The 20,118-nt window shown below is 44.3% G+C and overlaps 1 protein-coding gene across 1 annotated transcript in view; it reads left to right on the top strand.

Moving 5' to 3' along the window:
• The window catches only part of Sorcs2 (sortilin related VPS10 domain containing receptor 2), a 478,299-nt gene that overhangs the window by 277,766 nt on the left and 180,415 nt on the right, over positions 1 to 20,118 (top strand). Inside the window, exon 3 of the mRNA XM_004655993.2 lies at positions 8,123 to 8,222. Within this exon, the coding sequence (XP_004656050.2) occupies positions 8,123 to 8,222 (100 nt within the window). The remainder of the gene's footprint in view (positions 1 to 8,122; positions 8,223 to 20,118) is intronic.

The following is a 20,118-nucleotide window of genomic DNA, read 5'->3' as shown; positions in this document are numbered from 1 at the left end:
GCCTGTCTAAAAGACCTTTACTGTGGGACTCCAGCCATGGATGGGGCATTCTAGAAGAGGCAAAACTATAGTGGTGATAAGATCATGTTTCCTGGAGTTTGGGGAGAGGAGGAGGAGCAGATAGAGATGAGAGGACATTTAGGGCAGTGAAGGGGCACGATTTTGTACTATACCCTAGTGATGGGTGCCTGTCATGATAGATCCATCTGGTTCAGGGCCCTCATGTAACCATGGGCTCTGTTGGCAATGACATGTGTACCAGTTCAGCCTTGTAACCAACATGCCCCTCTTGAGGAAAGGTTGGCAGAGAGTAGGTTGAGTGAGAGCCCTGCACTTACTGTTCAGTTCTGCTGTGATCCCAAAACTTCAATAAAATAAAGTCTATTAGTTAAAAAGAGGAACAGGTGAAATTAATTTTAGTAATGATTTTAACTCAATATAGAGTATTAATATATCAATATATGATCTATATAATAAATATCATAATAAAATATCTTGCATTCTGTTTTTCACACTGAACCTTTGGAATTATTGTATTTTTTATGTGTGTGTGTGTGTGTGTGTGTGTGTGTGTGTGTGTTTGTGTGAGAGAGAGACAGAAAGAACTGAGAGAGAGAGAGAATTGGCATGCCAGGGCCTCCAGCTACTACAGTAGAACTCCAGATGTGTGTGCTGTCTTGTGTGCATGTGTAACTTTGTGTGCCTGCATCACCTTGTGTGTCGGGCTTATGTGGGATCTGGAGAGTTGAACATGGCTTTGCAGACAAGGGTCTTAGCCACTAAGCCATCTCTCCAGCCCTGGAATGAGTATATGTTTTATAGTTACATTTCGGTCTAGCAAAAGTACTATTTGGCCTCAATGGTTGCTGTATTGAGGAGCATGTCCAGCTCTCTCTGTGATGCTGGGGTCAGTCCTTGCCCTCCCCCCTTTAACTTCCTGCCATGCTGTCCTTCAGAACCTACACCCACCCATTAGCCTCTTTACACTGATCCCCAATGGGCCCTTACACATATGTCAGACCTGTAAGGAAAAGTTTAGAGGAGAGTTTGAAAGAAGCAGGAAGACATCTCTAGCAGGAAGCAGCGTTTTATTCCAAGGTCGCAGTGGGACACCTCACCTTCCAGCAATTTGAGGGCTCTGGGAATGAAAGGAGCCCCCGTAGCTTTTTTCACAGGGCTTTTATCTGAAGGTTGGGATGTGCTAGCAGAAAGAGGAAGGGGGGTGAAGGGTGATGGAAGCAAACTTTTTCTATCAAGATGGCCAGCCAGATATCCAGCTCTCCCAGGGTCACAAGTGAACAGGCTGCTCTCTTTTGAGATAACTGGGCAGTTTTATGATCTCCAGAAAGACTCCTTGGGTCCAGGAGTTACCTGTTGAATTTCTGAGAACCTCAATAAAGAGATTTGTTGGCCTTGCTATCTCCTTCAAGACCTGGATCAAACATTCATTTGTGGGTGGCAGTCAGTGACTTTCACATCCCAAACCAGGAGCCTATGCAAAGGTTTCTTACCTGGTAGGGAGGCATATGGGATTGAGAATTGCTGGGGAGACTCCCCTGAACTGTCTGCATATACCCTGGGCTGCCATCAGGAGCCAGAGTGGCTTTGTGCAGGGGGGTGATGTTAGGATAGATGCTGAGTTCAGGCTTTGAAGACTATATTGGTGACTTCTCTCATTGTTGTGCAAAAACACTTAACAAAAGCTACATAAGGAAAGAAGAAAGGGACTTCTGGTTAAGATGGTGGTGTAGATACCATGCCAAACCAGCCTAGAGGGGAAAAAGACCAAAAAAACTCAGCAAAATACACATTTTTTACTAAAAAGTGAGGTGTATAGGAAATTGAAACAGCAGCAGAGAAATAGGAGAGATCCAGAGCATCCAGAGCCTGCACAGGCCTGCAAAAGCGGCCCTGGCAGGTCCGCCGACGGTGGCGGTGGCAGCGCACCAGAAAGCCACCAGGCTCGGCTCAAGCCACAGAATAACCCAGGTGCAGGGAGCTTCCACTCACACCGCGCTCTCTGCAAACTCTAGAAACATGAAGGGAGAGCGGCAGTGAGCAATGGAGGAGCAGGTCACAAGGTAGAACACATGGAACAGCGAGAGAACTAGAGCAGCTGCATCTTCCTCCCCTCCCCCACTGCCTGTGCCCAGCTCCAGTGAACAGAGCAGTGGTTCTGGGACCCGGCCACGCCAACTGGAGCTGACAGCAGGACCCAAGCACGAGCAGAGTCAGGCAGCAACATCAGCGGCGCCGGCACAGGCAACAGCGGCCCCAGCAGCGGTGGATGCAGTAGCAGCAGCTTCAGTGGCAGCAGTGGCAGATCTAGCAGCAGTAGTGGCGGATCCAGCAGTGGCAGCTACAGCAGCAGTAGCAGTGGCAGCAGCAGCAGTGGATCCAGCAGCAGCATCTTCAGTAGCAGTGGCGATGGACCCAGCAGCGGCAGCTTTAGCAGCAGCAGCAACAGATCCAGCAGTGGCAGCTTCAGCAGCAGCCGTAGCAGTTCTAGCAGCAGGGGTGCCGATCTGCAGGGTCACAATCGCCAGGCTTGGTTTGTCCCGCACGAAAACCCAGTGCCCAGCTCCAGAAATCATAACAGCAGCCCAACGACCCAGCCAGCACCTTGACTGAGACCAAAAATCATCCAAAAGGGTAACTGGGATTGCACCAGGGAAGGGTCTCACTTGGTCACAAGCTGACTAGGATCCCTCAACAGACCAGAAATCTTAAGCTCTTTGTTGATAGAGGATCTGGTTGTTATAATAACTACTCTTGCATAAATACTCGGTGCTGTTTTTGATTGAATGTGTACAGAGTTTAGTTAAATTTTAGAATCTACTTGTATTTTATTCCACTCAGCCTACTTGAATACTCCCATAGCAGGGAAACTCAACCCCTAGGAGTAGAGTCTTAAGAGCCACACCTAACACCTTAAACTCCTACCCTGAAAATATATAACATCAATTGATACATCTAAGAATACCCAGCTAGCTAGAAAATCCAAGCATTAACTTAATCCAAGATGCAAAAATATATACATTATAACACAAGAAACACTAAAAAGCAACACGATATAAATCCACCTTAAAGTATTAATGCATCAGAAATGACCTCCAGTTCGAACAAGTTAGAGGAAATGCCTGAGAAAGATTTCAAAAGAATGACTGTAAATATGTTCAAAGAAGTCAAAGAACAAATCAAAGGAATCAAAGAGGAAATCAAAGGAATCAAAGCGGAAATCAAAGAAGATGCAGGACACCAATTTAATGAAATAAAGAAGGCAACACAAGACATAAATAAGGAAATAGAAATAATAAAGAAAAACCAGTCAGAATTACTAGCAATGAAGAATACAGTCAATGAAATAAAAAACTCTGTAGAAAATCTCACCAATAGGATGGATGAGGGAGAGGACAGAATATCTAAGCTAGAAGACCAGGTGGCAGATCTAATACAGTCCAACAAAGAGAAAGACAAACTTATAGAAAAGTATGAGTGGGGCTGGGCGTGGTGGTGCACGCCTTTAATCCCAGCATTCAGGAGGCAGAGGTAGAAGGATTGCCATAAGTTCAAGGCCACCCTGAGACTACAGAGTTAATTCCAGGTCAGCTTGGACCAGAGTGAGACCCTACCTCAAAAAACAAAAACAACAACAACAACAAAAAACTATGAGTGGGAATTTCAAGATATTCAGGACACTATGAAAAGATCAAATATAAGAATTCAGGGCATAGTAGAAGGGGAAGAATTCCACTCCAAAGGCATAGTAGGTGTCTTCAACAAAATCATAGAAGAAAATTTCCCCCAAATTGGAAAAGAGGTGCCAATGGAGATACAGGAAGCCTTTAGAACCACAGCCAGACAAAACCTGGAAAGAATCTCTCCTCGCCATATTATAATCAAACTATCAAACACACAAGCCAAAGAAAAAATATTGAAAGCAGTGACAGAGATAAATCAGGTTACCTACAAAGGCAAGCCCATCAGGATCACAGCAGATTATTTAACACAAACTTTAAAAGCCAGAAGGGCTTGGAGTGATGTATTCCAAGTTCTGAAAGATAACAACTGTCAACCAAGGTTACTTTATCCTGCAAAGCTATCCATTCAAATAGATGGAGAAATAAGGACATTCCATGGCAAAAGCAGGTTAAAGGAGTATTTGAAGACAAAACCAGCTCTACAGAAAATACTTGATAGAATCCTCCATGCTGAAGAAAAGGAAAAGCACACATATAAGGAACCTGGAAAAAAACAAGCAATTCTCAAATACTAGTTAACACAAGCCAGCAAAGGTAGAACCGAAACCACACACACACACACACACACACACACACACAAAAAAAAAAAAAAAAAAAAAAAAGGAAAGAAGAAAGGGAGGGAGGAAGTGTGGCTGGCTCTATTTTGGCTCACAATTTGAGTTTATAGTCCTTCATGATAGGGAAGACATGGCAGCTGGAGGCAGTTGGTCGCATTGGGTCCCCAGGCAACAAAGCAGAGTGATGAGTGCTAGTGCTCAGCTTGCTTTCTCCTTTTTATTCCACACAGAACCTAGCTCATGGGATGGCACTACCTACAGTCGGTAGATTTTCCCATCTCAGTTCACCTAATCTCGGGACTTCCTCACAGGCATGCTTGGAGGCATGCCCTCCAGGTGATTGTCTCTATCCTAACAAGTTGACAATAGTAACCATCACAAAGATAGGAAGCAGGACTAAAATTAGCAAGGAGTCTTTAGAAAGTAGAGCAGGCAGAATAGACTGTGCCCCAGCATCCCTAAAATGCTAATACCTTGGCTCTAGCCCCAGAAGCCCCACTTCAAACTTGCCCACACTGTATGATGACAAACGCATCATGTTTTACGTGTTGTGCCCTGGGATATTGTTCTAGCAGCCACAGGACACTTGCACACCCTCCTTTTGGAAGCAAGCTGCCAGGACAGCATTTCTTCCCCACTGAGAGGAGCGCCAGCCTGCCCAGGAGGACTCACGTGTACAGGAAGGGTCTAGCCTGAGGAAGAGAGATGCTGGACAGAATGTGTAGGGTTAGGAGGAGTCAGAAGATGGGGTTGGGTTAGATGGGGTGAGGAGCAGCTGGGGGTTGAGGATGGGCCCTGCTTGACATCTTCCTTGGCATCTCTTAGAACCCATTGGATGTACAGCTGCTGTTGCTGCCCCACTCCAATGCCTCCTTACGCTTTCTCCTTGTCTCCCTAGCTTTAACTCACTGCTCAACCTTTTCTCTTTTCCTCTGTGTCTTTTTTAGGCCCTCTTTGTCTCTGTTTTCCCTTCTTTCTTTTCTGTGTTTCTGTCTCTGTTCCTCGCTCTCTCTCTAAAATCCTGCTTGGGGTTTAATTAACTGAAACTGATGCTGCACAGCTCTGGAAGCCAAAACCCAAGGTCATGGCATCGTGGGGTAAGCTCCTGTTGGGGAAGATGGAGAACCTGTTTCTGCCTCTTCTAGTCCCTGGGGCTTGCAGCCTTCCAGTGTCTGCCTGCCTTTTCACATGGTTCTCCCTGGTGTGTCACCTGTTGTCTCAATATCGCTGTTCTGGGACACTGTGGCCCAGTGTGGCCTCATCTCAGCCTGTTGACATGTGTGGGTGTTGTTTTCATACAAAGCTACAGTCACATTCTGGGTGACGTGTTCTGGGGACACTGCTCAATCCAGGACAGGTGCCTTCCCGAGCAAGTATAGCCCCTCCCTTCCTCCCTCAGGGCTCTGCTCACCCATCACTTTGTCTGAGGGTCCCTGTCTCTGTGAGACCATTATCTCACTGCCCCTTTGTCCCTTGTACTCATTCCAGCCCTTGTGCAGCTGACATTTCTGATGCTTAATTAGCATCCACTCACCTCCCTTCACCCACTGACATGTGTTCTGGACCATAGGACCTTTGTGTTTCTGCTCACTGTGACTGACCCACCCCTGAATGTGTGGCTTCAGGCAGCATCTCTTGGGTAGGGAGGAGGCCAGCTGGATTCTGGGGTGAGGTGGTGGGCGGTGAGGAAGGGTAGGATGGACTATGAAGGGTAGGATCCATAGGCAGGTCTTGGAGAGAGTTGGGGGAGACAATGCCTGGCTCAGAGCAAGTTCAGCTGCTCAGGCTGTGTGCAGCAGCTCATAAACAGCCGTTAGTTTGCCAGAGCTGGACTGTCCCAGGTCTCCAAATCGATCCCCTGCTAATAGGCCTCTCACTCCTACCTTCCTGAAGAAAATCAATTCTTCATGGTTTGTAGAGCAAATGTGCCCTGATTATACTACAGGGTGTGCCTTTGTTCTCTCCTGCCAGTCCACCAGGGGAAACCTGAAGCACCCAGATCCAGATGGTCCCCCAGCCCCTGGCGACCCTGAGAAGGGCTGTTCCTGCTGGGCAATCCTGAGGGGTCAGAGAGCAAGGGAGTGGGCTGATCCTTGTTCTGATCCAGGAGAGACCTTGTGATCCTGAGGCCTGTGGAGGATATAAGTTTAGGTGTGGTGTGACCAAGTGGCCAGCAAACCCAGCAATAGCACAGCCTGGCAAGTCTTCTTGGAGCCTGTTTTCACTTGAGGACTTGGGGGCATTCTAGTGAGGGAGAACACACTGTGGAAAGGGGTTGAATGTTCCTGGAAGTTTGGGTGTTTACTCCCTTGGGCCCCCGGGTAGCAGGGGCAAGAGTGAGAAACTTGCCTCCTCTGGTGCCACTGTGGGCCCAGAGAGGGGAAGGGGCTGCTGCTGCCACGCAGCAGGTGCAGGAGGCTTATGGCATCACAGGTGAGGTTCAAGCCCAGGCCATGGAAGACTAAGGCTTGAGACAAAAGCACCAGCTGCATCCAGCCTGGTCCAGCCTCATCCCCCAGTGTGCTGGCAGGGTTTGCAGTCCCTACATGTTATAGTGGGTTATCGTCAGAGGTCATGGTTTGGGGTGACTGGAAGCCTAAGTGTCAGTGTAGAATTAATTCCATAATCTGATGTATCACTGGCTCCCAACCGAAGCCTGGCATGTCTTTGGCAGGCTTCTCTCCTACTTGGCTTGGGGGGTTTGGTGCTCAGAGCAATAAATGCTTCTTACCCACCTCTCCCATGTTATGGATGAGGAGAGGGTCTGGAAGGGACTTGCTCAAGGTGGTGTGAAGTTACGGGCCTGCTCTCCCACCATGAGTATGTCAGGATCCTGCTTTGACAGCCCAGAAATTGGGACTGATTTCCAGGCAGGTGCTAAGCATGCCCTTGCCTGCTGTGGCCCTGTGCTTAAGGGGGGAGTTCCCCTGGATTTATGTGCTCCTGGAGGACCTGAGGGTCTGGAGAGGGAAGAGGTGAGTGGATGAGTGCTGTGGTGTCTCAGCATAGTTGGTGGCTGTGCTGACGACCATACGACATGTGGCTTAGCATCAGATGGGGTGGTGTTTGAATCCTTTACTGGCTGTTTTATCAGCTGGGTGGATTCAGTCAGGACACTGTCCCCTCGAGCTTCCTTTCACTCATCTGTTAAATATAGTAGCATAGTCTGTTAGGGCTTGGTAAGCATCAGAGAGATGGAAGGATCTAGAAGATGCAATATCCTGAAGGAGATGCCTGGCTGGGCCTTGGTGTCAGAAAGATTTTTATCTTTGTGTATGTGTGTTCATATGTGTGTGGACACATGTATGCACAGATGTGCATGCACAGGCATGCATATGTGTGTGGAAGGTCAGCACTAAGGTGCCTTCCCCAGTTTCCTTCTACCTTGTCTTTTTGAGGCAAGGTCTTTCACTGAATCTGGAGCTCACCAGTTCAGTTACACTAGCTAGCTGGCAAACCCTACGGATCCTCCTGCCTCCACTTCCCCAGTGCTGGGATTACAGGCCTGCACTACTGTGCTTGGTATTTTATGTGAGTTCTGGGAATCTGAATCCAGGTCCCCATGCTTGTGTGACAAGTAGTTTACCCACTGCGCCATCTTCCCAGCCCCAAAAGACTTTGTTTCTAAGCCTTGCTCTAGACCTGGGCTTTAGACTGCTGCTCCTTGGAAGATGGAGAGGATGACATTTGGAAATCTTGTCCCCTCTGCCAGTGCAGGCACGTATCCAGTGCTGGACAGAGCATAGGCTCCAGACAGGCTACACTGGGGTGGCCATGCTCACAGCTGTCCTCCTGCTCTCCTAGGTCTTCGGATTTCGGAACATCCTACACCAAACTCACCCTCCAGCCTGGCGTCACTACTGTCATCGACAATTTCTACATCTGCCCAACGAATAAGAGAAAGGTACGTGTTGGCCCAGAGAAGCTGACCCTGGGCCTGGCTCCCCAAGGCTACCTGTACTACCACCTGATTCCTGTTTTGGGACAGTGGCCCTGAGTGTGTGTGATGTCCATGTTGGGTGATTTCTGCACCATCCAGGCCATGGACCCCCACTTGTACTGCCCACTGTGGCCAGACACTGCCATCAACCTTGGTCCCCTGGAGCTAGTTATGAACACATAACTTTTCGGCAAGTCAAGCCTATTCATTTACATGCTGTTAGAGCAGTGTGAAGCGTCTGTGCTCACTGAGGCCCCTGGACATTTTGGGCTCTGTGAGTCTGAAGAAGGGTCTGAAGAATCGGAATCTAACCTGTTAATCACTCAGGTGTGGCTCTTCTTTGGGATTTTAAAATGCCAGGCAAAGGGAGAGGCAACAAGTGCCTCTGCCAAGGCCAACCCCAAAAGGCGCAGACAGTGTTAGAGTTAAGGGCCTATGTCTGAGCATCCCAGAAAGGATGTGTAGATGCTGGATGGCGGTATTGCCATGGGCACTGTGTTCTGTGATGGCCACAGAGGTGGCAGGTGTATAGGGGCTCTGAGGGGCCAGTGGGGCCTGAACTGAATAGGTTCTGCAGAGACTGAGAGTCCCACAGCAGATCAGTAGAATGGGAGGTGGCGCTTGCAAAGTCACTCACTGGGATGTTTGGAAACTTCAGTTGCATTGTGTATGTGGGGGTATGCACACGTGTATTTGCATGTGGGGACCAGAGGTCAACCCCATGTGTTATTCCTGTCCAACTTTTTCAAGACTGACCTGGAACTTACCAAGTAGGCTGGACTGGCTGGCCAACAAGCCACAGGGATCTGCCTGTCTCTGCCTCACTTGTACTGTGGTTACAGCTGTACTCCACCATACTCAGCATGTATCTGTTGGGGGGGAGTAGAAAAATAATGGGTGTACCAGAGCCTCTGGCCACTGAAAACAAACTCCAGATGCATGTGCCACCTTGTATATCTGGCTTTATGTGAATACTGGGGAATAGAACCTGGATTCTTAGGCTTTGCAGGCAAGCATCTCAACCTCTGAGCCCTCTATCTCTCCAGCCCCATACATGGCTCTTTTTAATGTGGGTTCTGGGGACTGAACTCAGGTTTCTGTGTTTATGAGGCCAGCACTTGACTTACTAAGCTATCTACCTAACACTCGCTACATTTTTAAAGGGGCATCCTCTTGCTTACTAAAGCAGGTCACCTTGTTTTGTTTTGCCTTCCTGGACTTCATTGCTGTGAAAGCTTCTGGGTGGACAGAGTGGGAAAGCACGGGTGGGAGGGGCTCTGCAGCAGGGGACAAGGAATCCCTTGTTTTGGGGCTCTGGAAGGCAGGGGACGAAGAGACTGCTGCTTCCCACACTCCACCTTGGTGCTTCACACAGGTGGTTTCACTAGCCACAGTGGCCCAAGGAAGAAGCATTGTTTGTTACCCTACCTTCCAGGGCACAAAATCAAGAGGGGGAGGTGAAAGTACCCAGTCACACAGCAGATGAGGGAGGCCTGGCTCAGAACCCAGCTTCACCTGAGTCTGAAACAGAGGGTGGAAGACTTCATGTATGCCAGAGTAGGCCTCCACTCAACAGGAGCCCTGAATACCTGCTAGGATAGAAGCACCTGGCCTGTAGCAACCATCTTTTGTGCTGCCTCTATGATTGTATGTGAGGCAGAAGCAACCTCTGGGGGCTGGTGCTGAGCTCTTGACTCCATCAGACAGGGCCAAGGCCATGCTGCCCTCACGTGGAGTATTCCTCAGATCACACCTGTGCAGCCGACGCAGTCCTGGTGGCAGGCCTGCACGAGGACACCCAGCCCTTTGCTCACCAGCTTCTGGGTCCTCAGGATGATGAGGTGGCTCCAAGGGCGTCTGCAGTCCTCTTCCATGTGTGGAAAGAGGTGGCTGAGGCAACTAAGGCACTAACAGGACCCAGAGATTCTCAAGGCTGGGAAGGTTTCCCTGAAAGGCTAGACAGAAGTGGCTGTAGATTGGGGGTGGGCCCTTGCTCCTGTTAGCCTCAGCCTGCAGACTGGGTACTGGGGGGCGGGGAGCAGGGAATAATGGGGGGATGTGCATACAGTGTGGGGGCCCAGCAGAAAGAGTTCTAGATGGAGGAGGGCTTCTCTACAGGCTGGCGGGTGGGATTCCCACTAGGGGAGGTCTGCAGAGCATCCTTCACAGACCACATTGGGACAGGGAATGAGGCATCTGCCATTTGAAAAACAGAAATGACTGGCAAGACCCAGTGAGAAGTGATTTGAATCCCTTCAGCCTCACTGGGCAACCTGGGGCACTCCTTGACACAATCCAGTGTCGCTGGCTTCCAATATCCATGCATGTCCGGCCCAGCCCAGCCCATGCTGCTGGAGACTGGAAGACCACAGCTCTTTCACATACTCCAGGCTCAGTTTATGGCTGCTGGCCTGTGTGATCTGGGTTCCATTCTGGGCCTTAGTTTCCCCATGTGTAAGTAAGGAGGTGAGCTGAAGGCTGTGCAAAACTTCTCCTAGCTCCAGCATCCAGGAGACCCTTGGGACAGAGACACTACTGGGGAATGACCAGTTGGGTAGAATCCCAACTTGGCTCCATCTATGCCTTGGACAGCTCTTCTGTAGGAGGAAGCTGTCTCTCCAAGCTGCCTCTCGCCACCCACACCGTCCACTCACAGATCTGGGCAGAGGTGTTGCAGTGTGCCAGGCTGCAGCCTGCTGGATACAGAGCCCTACCAAGGCCAGATACATGCTAAAGACCTATTCTGGCACAGTTCTTTGCTGGGACTAGGGAGCTGGATGAACAGTTAGAACCTTCTAGAACCTTTGAGGGTCAGAGTGGGCCTAAGAACCTGGAGCACATGTTGTATGTTTGCGAGAGGACTAAGAAAAGCCACCAAAGTGAAAGTCCCTCACCCCCGTGACCATGAGCAGGGGTGGAGAGGCCTTTTCCTGCAGAGGCATCTGTAGAGCCTGTGGTACTGGGTCCTCTTTGTATTGGGTAATAGATAGCTTTGATGGAATAGGTGAATCCTATTAGAGACATATTTAGCAACAATTGTAGGCTGAGCAGCTCTTTATAGTTTCTTAGGAGACCATTGCACACGCTGTCTTCCTGAATAAACTCCCTTTTATTTTTGCCTTGCCTGTAGAATAATCAAAACCTTCTGCCTTGGTTCTTTGGGGCCAGGTGTTCCACCATTGCCACCATAGGGCATGACTAGGGCCTCAGGCCCCTGACATTCCCCACCCAGATGCTATAGTTCCTACACTAGCTTGGGTGGCACAAGCACCTCGACATGGGCCCCAAGAGTGCTAGGGCATGGAGAAGTATGAAGTCCTAGCCTGGAAGGACTCTTAGCAGGAAACTGCTTTCAAGTACTCTGTTTTCTATTAAAAATTCATGTGAGTATTCATCTGAAACCATTGTATCCATGCTAAATTGAATACTAAAATCTCATACACACACAGATATTGTCACCCCCCAAAAAATCTCTGTTGAACTGTAACAGAATACTAGGGGTTAAGGAAAGTTTGTGCCTGCTTATAAGCAAGAAATTGAATAAAATAAGACTGAGAAGGATAATAATTAAATTGTTATATTTATTTATATTTTTTCCCAATTTTTATTAACATTTTCCATGATTATAAAAAAATATCCCATGGTAATGCCCTCCCTCCCCCACTTTACCCTTTGAAATTCCATTCTCCATCATATCCCTCATATCCCCTCCCCATCTCAACCAGTCTTTCTTTTATTTTGATGTCATAATCTTTTCCTCCTCTTATGATGGTCTTGTGTAGGTAGTGTCAGGCACTATGAGGTCATTTATATCCAGGCCATTTTATTTCTGCAGGGAGCACGTTGTAGGGAATCCTACCCTTCCTTTGGCTCTTACATTCTTTCCGCCACCTCTTCCGCATTAGAACCTGAACCTTGGAAGGTGTGATAGAGATGTTACTCAGTACTCCATTCACTTCTTTTTTTTTTTTTTTTTTTTCCGAGGTAGGGTCTCACTCTGGCTCAGGCTGACCTGGAATTTACTATGTAATCTCAGGGTGGCCTCGAACTCTTGGCGATCCTCCTACCTCTGCCTCCCGAGTGCTGGGATTAAAGGCGTGCACCACCACGCCCGGCACTCCATTCACTTCTTTAAGCACTATGATACCTTCTGAGTTGTCCCAAGGTCACTGCCGTCTGAAAAGAGAAGATACTCTACCCAAAATGAGAGTAGAGTTAATATAAGGGTATATATATTAAGAGAAGTGCTAACTGGGAAGTTTGATAAGCATAGTATATATATTTATCCAGACATCAGCAGATGTTACACCCATAGGGCTCATGACTACCCCTGTTTTAAGTTTTCAGTATCAGGGATGTATTCCCTCCCATGGAGTGGGCCTCCAGTCCAATTGGGCCTGGGTTACCTCACAGTATAATACTTTCCAGGTCCATCCATTTTTCTGCAAATTTCATAACTTCATTTTTCTTTGCTGCTGAGTAGAACTGCATTGTACAAATGGGCCACATCTTCATTATCCACTCATCAGTTGAGGGACATCTAGGCTGGTTCCATTTCCCAGCTATTATGAATTCAGCAGCAATAAACATGGTTGAGCACATACTTCTAAAGAAATGGGATGAGTCCTTAGGATATATACCTAGGAGTGCTATTGCTGGGTCATATGGTAGATCAATTTGTAGCTCTCTTAGGAACCTCTACACTGATTCCCACAATGGCTGAACCAATTGCATTCCCACCAGCAGTGTAGAAGGGTTCTTTTTTTTCCACATCCCGCCAGCATTTATGATCATTTGTTTTCATGATGGTAGCCAATCTGACAGGAGTGAAATGGAATCTCAATGTAGTTTTAATCTGCATTTCCCTGGTGATTAGAGATGTAGAACATTTTTTTAGATGTTTATACATCATTCGTATTTCTTCTTTTGAGAACTCTCTATTTAGCTCCATAGCCCATTTTTTAATTGGCTTGTCTGATTTCTTATTATTTAACTTTTTGAGTACTTTGTATATCCAAGATATTAATCCTCTATCAGATAAATAGCTGGCAAAGATTTTTTCCCATTCTGTAGGTTGCATCGTTGCTTTATTCACAGTGTCCTTTGCAGTACAAAATCTTTGTAATTTCATGAGGTCCCAGTGGTTAATCTGTGGTTTTATTGCCTGAGCAATTGGGGTTGTATTCAGAAAGGCTTTGCCAAGACCAATATGTTGAAGGCTTTCCCCTACTTTTTCCTCTAGAAATTTAAGAGTTTCAGGTCTGATGTTAAGGTCTTTAGAACATTTGGACTTAATTCTTGTACATGGAGAGAGACAAGAATCTATTTTCATCCTTCTACAGATATATATCCAGTTTTCCCAGCACCATTTGCTGAAGAGACTGTCTTTTCTCCAATGAGTATTTTTGGCGTTTTTATCGAATATCAGGTAGCTATAGCTACCTGGACTTACTTCTGTGTCCTCTATTCTGTTCCATTGATCCACATATCTACTTTTGTGCCAGTACCATGCTGTTTTTGTTGCTATGACTTTGTAGTACAGCTTAAAATCAGGTATGGTGATGCATCCCGACTTATTTTTGTTGCTCAGTATTATTTTAGATAATTGAGGGTTTTTTTTGTGATTCCAAATGAATTTTTGGATTGTTTTTTCTGTTTCTGTGAAGAATACCTTTGGAATTTTCTATAATGTATTACATTTATCAATTTGCATATGTTTAACCATCCCTGCATCTCTGAGATAAAGCCTACTTGGTCCAGTGAATGATCTTTCTGATATATTCTTGTAATCTGTTCGCCAATATTTTGTTGAGAATTTTTGCATCTATGTTCATGAGGGAGATTGGTCTGTAATTTTCTTTTTTTGTTCTATCTTTGCCTGTTTTGGTATCAGGGTGATGCTGGCTTCATAGAAGGAGTTTGGTAGGATTCCTTCTTTTTCTATTTTATGGAAAGGCTTAAGAAACAATGGTGTTAGTTCTTCCCTAAAGGTCTGGTAAAATTCAGCAGTGAATCTGTCTGGGCCTGGACTTTTTTTAGTTGGAGGATTTTTTTTTTTAATTTTTATTAACATTTTCCATGATTATAAAATATATCCCATGGTAATTCCCTCCCTCCCCACCCCCACACTTTCCCATTTGAAATTCCATTCCCCATCATATTACCTCCCCATTACAATCATTGTAATTACATATATACAATATCAACCTATTAAGTATCCTCCTCCCTTCCTTTCTCCACCCTTTATGTCTCCTTTTCAACTTACTGGCCTCTTCTACCAAGTATTTTCATTCTCACGCAGAAGCCCAGTCATCTGTAGCTAGGATCCACAAATGAGAGAGAACATGTGGCACTTGGCTTTCTGGGCCTGGGTTACCTGACTTAGTATAATACTTTCCAGGTCCATCCATTTTTCTGAAAATTTCATAACTGCAATTTTCTTTACCGCTGAGTAAAACTCCATTGTATAAATGTGCCACATCTTCATTATCCACTCATCTGTTGAGGGACATCTAGGCTGGTTCCATTTCCCAGCTATTATAAATTGAGCAGCAATAAACATGGTTGAGCATGTACTTCTAAGGAAATGAGATGAGTCCTTTGGATATATGCCTAGGAGTGCTATAGCTGGGTCATATGGTAGATCAATCTCTAGCTGTTTTAGGAACCTCCACACTGCTTTCCACAATGGCTGGGCCAGATTGCATTCCCACCAGCAGTGCAGAAGGGTTCCTTTTTTTCCACATCCCCGCCAACATTTATGATCATTTGTTTTCATGATGGTGGCCATTCTGACAGGAGTGAGATGGAATCTCAGTGTAGTTTTAATCTGCATTTCCCTGATGACTAGTGACGTAGAACATTTTATTAGATGCTTATATGCCATTCGTATTTCTTCCTTTGAGAACTCTCTATTTAGCTCCATAGCCCATTTTTTGATTGGCTTGTTTGATTCCTTATTATTTAACTTTTTGAGTTCTTTGTATATCCAAGATATTAATCCTCTATCAGATAAATAGCTGGCAAAGATTTTTTCCCATTCTGTAGGTTGCCTCTTTGCTTTTTTCACTGTGTCCTTTGCAGTGCAAAATCTTTGTAATTTCATTAGGTCCCAGTGGTTAATCTGTGGTTTTATTGCCTGAGCAATTGGGGTTGTATTCAGAAAGTCTTTGCCAAGACCAATATGTTGAAGGGTTTCCCCTACTTTTTCCTCTAGCAGTTTCAAAGTTTCCGGTCTGATGTTAAGGTCTTTAATCCATTTGGACTTAATTCTTGTGCATGGCGAGAGAGAAGAATCTATTTTCATCCTTCTGCAGATATATACCCAGTTTTCAAAACACCATTTGCTGAAGAGGCTCTCTCTTCTCCAATGAGTATTTTTGGCATTTTTATCGAATATCAGGTGGCTATAGCTACTTGGGCTTACATCTGGGTCCTCTATTCTGTTCCACTGATCTACATGTCTGTTTTTGTGCCAGTACGATGCTGTTTTTGTTACTATGGCTCTGTAGTATAGGTTAAAATCAGGTATTGGTGATACCACCAGCCTCTTTTTTGTTGCTCAGTATTATTTTAGATATTCGAGGTTTTTTGTGATTCCAAATGAATTTTTGGATTGTTTTTTCTATTTCCATGAAGAAAGCCTTTGGAATTTTGATAGGGATTGCATTAAATGTGTAGATTGCTTTAGGTAAGATTGACATTTTCACAATATTGATTCTGCCAAGCCAGGAACAAGGGATGTTTCTCCACTTTCTAGTGTCTTCTGCAATTTCTCGCTTGAGTGTTTTAAAGTTCTCATTGTATAGATTCTTTACTTCTTTGGTTAGGTTTATTCCAAGGTATTTTGTTTTTTTTGATGCAATTGTGAATGGGAGTGATTCTCTGATTTCATCCTCTGTGTGTTTGTTGTTAGCATATATGAAGGCTACTGATTTCTGTGTATTTATTTTGTATCCTGCTACATTGCTGTAGGTTTTGATCAGCTCTAACAGCTTACTAGTAGAGTCTTTAGGGTCCTTTATGTATAGAATCATGTCATCTGCAAATAATGATAACTTGATTTCTTCCTTTCCAATTTGTATCCCTTTTATGTGTGTCTCTTGCCTTATTGCTATGGCTAAGACTTCCAAAACTATATTAAATAAAAGTGGGGACAGCGGACACCCTTGTCTTGTTCCTGATTTTAGTGGAAAAGCTTCCAGTTTTTCCCCATTTAGTAATATGTTGGCTCTAGGCTTGTCATAAATAGCCTTTATTATGTTGAGATATGTTCCTTCTATTCCCAGTCTGTGTAGGACTTTTATCATGAAGGGATGTTGGATTTTGTCAAATGCTTTCTCTGCGTCTAATGAGATGATCATGTGATTTTTGTCCTTCAACCTGTTTATGTGATGTATTACATTTATAGATTTGCGTATGTTGAACTATCCCTGCATCTCTGGGATAAAGCCTACTTGGTCAGGGTGAATGATCTTTTTGATATACTCTTGTATTCTGTTTGCCAATATTTTGTTGAGAATTTTTGCATCTATGTTCATGAGGGAGATTGGTCTGTAATTTTCTTTTTTTGTTCTATCTTTGCCTGGTTTTGGTATCAGGGTGATGCTGGCCTCATAGAAGGAGTTTGGTAGAATTCCTTCTTTTTCTATTTCCTGGAAAAGCTTAAGAAGCAATGGTGTTAGCTCTTCCTTGAAGGTCTGGTAAAATTCAGTAGTGAATCCATCCGGGCCTGGGCTTTTTTTAGTTGGGAGATTATTGATAACTGTTCGGATCTCCATATTTGTTATAGGTCTATTTAAGTGATTAATCTCATTTTGATTTAATTTAGGTAGGTCATATAGATCAAGGAAATCATCCATTTCTTTCAGATTTTCATACTTTGTGGAGTATACGCTTTTATAGTATGTCCCTATGATTTTTTTGAATTTCTCTGGAATCTGTTGTGATGTTACCTTGTTCATCTCTGATTTTATTAGTGTCTCTTCTCTCTTTCTTTTGGTCAGATTTGCTAAGGGTTTATCAATCTTGTTTATCCTTTCAAAGAACCAACTCTTTGTTTCATTAATTCTTTGGATTGTTCTTTTTGTTTCTATTTCACTAATTTCTGCCCTAATCGTTATTATTTCTTCCCGTCTACTGATTTTTGGTTTGCCTTGTTCTTCTTTTTCTAAGGCTTTAAGGCGAAGCATTAGGTCGTTTACTTGCGACCTTTCTAATTTCTTAATATAGGCACTTAAGGCTATAAATTTACCTCTTAGAACTGCCCTCATTGTGTCCCAGAGATTTTGGTATGTTGTGTTCTCATTATCATTTGACTCTATAAATTTTTTGATTTCCTTTTTGATTTCTTCATTGACCCACTCATCATTTAGTAGTGTATTGTTTAGTTTCCATGATTTTGTGTATGCTCTATAGCCTTTCTTGCTACTGATTTGTAGTTTAATTCCATTGTGGTCAGATAGAATGCAAGGAATTATTTCAATTTTCCTGAATTTGTTAAGATTTGCTTTGTGTCCTAATATATGGTCTATTTTAGAGAATGTTCCATGTGCTGCTGAAAAGAATGTATAATCTGCAGCGTTTGGATGAAATATCCTGTATATATCTGTTAGGTCCATTCCTTCTATGACCTCATTTAGTCCAGATGCCTCTCTGTTTATTCTTTCCCTGGATGACCTGTCAATTGATGAGAGTGGGGTGTTAAAGTCACCCACCACCACTGTGTTTGGTGTTATCTGTGACCTTAGTTCCAATAGTGTTTGTTTGACAAATTTGGGAGCCCCCATGTTAGGTGCATATATGTTTAGGATTGTAATGTCCTCCTGTTGGAGTGTGCACTTAATCAATATAAAGTGACTTTCCTTATCTTTCTTGACTAACGTCGGACTAAAGTCTACCCTGTCTGATATTAGGATAGCAACCCCTGCTTGTTTTCTAGGCCCATTTGCTTGAAACACCATCTTCCAACCTTTCACCCTAAGATAATGTCTATCCTTTGTAGAAAGTTGAGTTTCTTGGAGACAACAAATTGTAGGATCCTGCTTTTTAACTCAGTCTGCAAATCTATGTCTTTTCGTTGGGGCATTGAGACCGTTGATATTAAGAGATATTATTGAAAGGTGTGTATTTAGGTTTGCCATTTTTTTGTGTGTGTGTGTTTCTGGTTCTACCTGTGTTCTCTTCTGTTAACTGGTATTTGAGTATAGCTTGTTTTTTCTAGGTTCCTTATATGTTTGCTTTTCCTTTTGTTCAGCATGGAGGAGTCTATCAAGTATTTTCTGTAGAGCTGGTTTTGTCTTCAAATACTCCTTTAACCTGCTTTTGTCATGGAATGTCTTTATTTCTCCATGTATTTGAATGGATAACTTTGCAGGATAAAGCAACCTTGGTTGACAGTTGTTATCTTTCAGAACTTGGAATATATCACTCCAAGCCCTTCTGGCTTTAAAAGTTTGTGTTGAATAATCTGCTGTAATCCTGATGGGCTTGCTTTTGTAGGTAACTTGATTTTTCTCTCTAACTGCTTTCAATATTTTTTCTTTGGTGTGTGTGTTTGGGAGTTTGATTATAATATGGCGAGGAGAGGTTCTTTCCAGGTTTTGTCTGGCTGTGGTTCTAAAGGCTTCCTGTATCTGTATTGGCACCTCTTTCCCAATTTGGGGGAAATTTTCCTCAATGATTTTGTTGAAGATGCCTACTATTCCTCTGGAGTGGAGTTCTTCTCCTTCTACTATGCCCTGAATTCTTATATTGGATCTTTTCATAGTATCCCGAATATCTTGAAATTCCCACTCATACTTTTCTATAAGTTTGTCTTTCTCTTTGTTGGACTGCATTAGGTCTGCCACCTGGTCTTCTAGCTTAGATATTCTGTCCTCTCCCTCATCCATCCTACTGGTGAGATTTTCTACAGAGTTTTTTATTTCATTAACTGTGTTCTTCATTGCTAGTAATTCTGACTGGTTTTTCTTTATTATTTCTATTTCCTTATTTATGTCTTGTATTGCCTTCTTTATTTCATTAAATTGGTGTCCTGCCTCTTCTTTGATTCCTTTGATTTCCTCTTTGATTTCTCCTTTGATTGTTTTCATGTGTTCTTTGACCTCTTTGAACATATTTATAATTATTCTTTTGAACTCTTTCTCAGGCATTTCCTCTAACTCTTTCTCACTGGAGGACATTTCTGATGCATTAATACTTTTAGGTGGATTTATATCATCTTGCTTTTTAGTGTTTCTTGTGTTATAATGTATATATTTTTGCATCTTGGATTAAGGTAATGCTTGGATTATCTAGCTAGCTGTGTATTCTTAGCTGTATCAATTGATTTGATGTAATATATTTTCAGGGTAGGAGCTTAAGGTGTTAGGTGTGGCTCTTAAGACTCTCAGAGTATCTACAAAGATGTTCTTAGGGGTTGAGTTTCCCTGCTATAGGAGTATTCAAGCAGGCTGAGTGGAATAAAATACAGGTAGATTCTAAAATTTCACTAAACACTGTACACATTCAATCAAAAACAGCCCCAAGTATGTATGCAAGAGTAGTTATTATAATGACCAGATCCTCTATCAACAAAGAGGTTTAGATTTCTAGTCTGTTGAGGGATCCAAGTCAGCTTGTGACCAAGTGAGACCCTTCCCTGGTGCAATCCCAGTTACCTTGGGTGATTTTGGTCTCAGTCAAGTTGCTGCCTGGGTCGTCGGGCTGCTGTTCTGATTTCTGGAGCTGGGCACTTGCTTTTCCTACGGGGCAAACTGAGCCACTGCTGCTGCCTCTGCTGCTGCTGTAGCTGCCACTGCTGGAGCCACCACTGCTCCTGAAGCTGCTGCTGCTGCTGTGTCCACTGCCGCCGAGTCTG

The sequence above is a fragment of the Jaculus jaculus genome, chromosome 11, assembly GCF_020740685.1.
Source record: "Jaculus jaculus isolate mJacJac1 chromosome 11, mJacJac1.mat.Y.cur, whole genome shotgun sequence".
In the NCBI taxonomy this organism is placed as follows: Eukaryota; Metazoa; Chordata; class Mammalia; order Rodentia; family Dipodidae; genus Jaculus; species Jaculus jaculus.
Note: the sequence above shows the minus strand (reverse complement) of the source record. Positions and strands in the feature narration are given on the sequence as shown.